Below are 2,473 nucleotides of genomic sequence, written 5' to 3' on the forward strand. Positions count from 1 at the left end.
CCACTATTAATGCTGTGGGCCACTATTAATGTTGGGGGCCACTAGGGGTGCCTCTATTAATGCTGGGGGCCACTATTAATGTTGGGGGCCACTATTAATGCTGGGGGCTGCTATTAATGCTGGGGTCCACTTGGGGGGACATTATTAATGCTGGGGGCCACTAGGGAGGCCATTATTAATGCTTGGGCCACTATGGGGGCCATTATTAATGATGGGGGCCAGTAGGGAAGCATTATTATTGCTGGGGGCCACTATGAGAGACACTATTAATACTGGGGGCCACTATGGGGGATACTAAATGCTGCGGGACACTAAGGGAGGACATTATTAATGTTGGGGGTCACTATGAGATACACTTAATCCTGGGGGCCACTATGGGGGACCTTATTAATGCTGTATATATATTTTGCAGGGGTTGGGATTTAAAATATATATATTTTTAATCTTCTCTTTTTATTGGTTGTTAAGAACTCTTGTAAAGCGGCCAGAAGACTGAAGCGAAGAAGGACTGACGTGGCTGTGACATGGGACAGTGCGTCTGTAGTCACCGCTGACTTCTCCTCATTGTCCTCTGCATGGAGCTGGAGTCTTCTTCCGTCTGACCTTCCCACACTAAACAATAGCAGATCTCGGAGAAACCAGCTACAAAAAACACAGCCCAGCCTCAATGAAGAGTCACAACGCAACATCCAAAGTGCAAGGCTCCCTGGGAAACTGTAATGTGCAAAGAACCGCCGAGCCTCAGTTATGGGTCCTCCACACAGTGAGAGCCAGAGATCCCTCCAGGGAAGGAGAACCACGGGGGACCCGTTTTAGAGCTCATCAGATCCACTATATTAAGTGGCCCCTATGTCGAGACCCAGCTCTGTTACAAGCCTTGAGGATGTGACAAGGGGAAAAAACTTTCCAAATGACCAGGGACAGTGTCATAATAAAAGAATGGATTTCTCCAGGTAGGAATCCTGCTTCTTCTAGATCTTTGTTTTTCCTGTAAGATCCGATGTCGATGGTGAATCAAAGGACAACCAGAGGAAATCAACCATAAAAGACATTCATCGCAGGCAAATAAACCGAAATGTCTCAGAAAGATCTCAGATATACAGCCAGATATCACAATCATGTTCCTCATGGTCACCAGACCATAAAGACTTGTGAGGAGAAGAACTAACTGCCTGAAGGAAACAGTAAAGGCAGAAGCCTCACCTCCACCCACCATATTGTGTAACGTCTTATCAGTGACGTTATAAATCATAAGGTTCTTCCAGTGAATTGTGACTCAGGGAAGGGGTGTGGTCACCCAGCACCCAATATAAACCAAGACTCTCCGTGGACCAGCAACCACTCCAAGCTGAAGCCTTCACTGATTGTCCAGCAACCAGAACAAGAGCCAAGATGAGCCAGATCGTCCTGTACACTGGAGAGATGTTTACTGGGTCTTATGATACCTATGCAACTGACGTACAAAATTATCAGGATGTCACCAGCCTGCCTCACGTGAAATCCCTTAAAGTTAGCAGTGGAACCTGGATTGTGTACTCTGGGGCCGACTTCAGTGGAAACTTTGCTGTCTACAAGGCAGGGAACTATGGATCTGATCTAAAGATCCAAACAATTGGATCTTTCCGGAAGTTTTCTGGACAATTGGAAAATCATGTGATCACTGTGTTTGAGCAAACCAACTATCAAGGATCACATCAAGTATTTAAAGAGCCTGAATACAACAATGTGAAAATGGCCGTCCTGTCTCACAAAGTGGTCAATGGAGTTTGGATCCTGTATGATAGCGCAAGACTCAACGGGAAAAGCATTGTCAGCATCAAAGGAGATGATGTGCCTGATGAATCAGTCACAGCATTGGAAGGTTCGGTGAAATCCCTGAAGGCCTACCTGACTTACGAGGTTGAAAAACCATAATGAGCCATGAAATCCCTGCCCATCTCCTCTGCTTACCTGATCCCCGACCTGCAACCATCTCTGAGCCTCCAGAGAAGGACCTTCCAGAAATCATCTGACCAGAGACATTTCATCAGTTCTGTCCTCACACCATCACTGAGACCTTATACGTGATGTAAGGGAACCAACCATCTAGAAACCAGAGAGACATTGAGCTCCACCTCACACCCTGAAGATGCTGAGGACCTAAGCTGAAGGCTTCTGATTCCTGGGACTTGTCCCTCTTGATTTTGCTTCTTGTCCCTGATACTAGAATAAAAGCTTTTGTTTGCATCAGATATTTGTGGTTTCTTCTAAGGTATAAGATTCGGGGACAGAGGACACAGGTAGCTGTGCGAAGCTTGTCCCCCTTCAATCGGCACAAACAAAAACTCCAGTGTGTTTCTTTAGTGCTACTTTTGTGCTGCAAAAATTATCATTTGTGCTGCTTTTATTTTAAAGATAATAACAATTGTTTGTTTCAAGATGATGACATCAGCAGCCCCCCTGCAACAGCAAAAGACAGGAAACTTGCTGGTTG

General features: G+C 45.6%; 1 protein-coding gene across 1 annotated transcript; it reads left to right on the forward strand.

Annotated features, from left to right (window-relative positions):
• The first annotated feature begins 1,392 nt into the window (after positions 1-1,392).
• On the forward strand, positions 1,393-1,914 carry LOC120992540 (gamma-crystallin N-like). Its single transcript, XM_040421577.1, has one exon. It carries the CDS (start codon positions 1,393-1,395, stop codon positions 1,912-1,914), a length of 522 nt encoding a protein of 173 aa, XP_040277511.1.
• The last annotated feature ends 559 nt before the right edge of the window (positions 1,915-2,473 follow it).

Source organism: Bufo bufo, chromosome 2 (assembly GCF_905171765.1).
Source record: "Bufo bufo chromosome 2, aBufBuf1.1, whole genome shotgun sequence".
In the NCBI taxonomy this organism is placed as follows: Eukaryota; Metazoa; Chordata; class Amphibia; order Anura; family Bufonidae; genus Bufo; species Bufo bufo.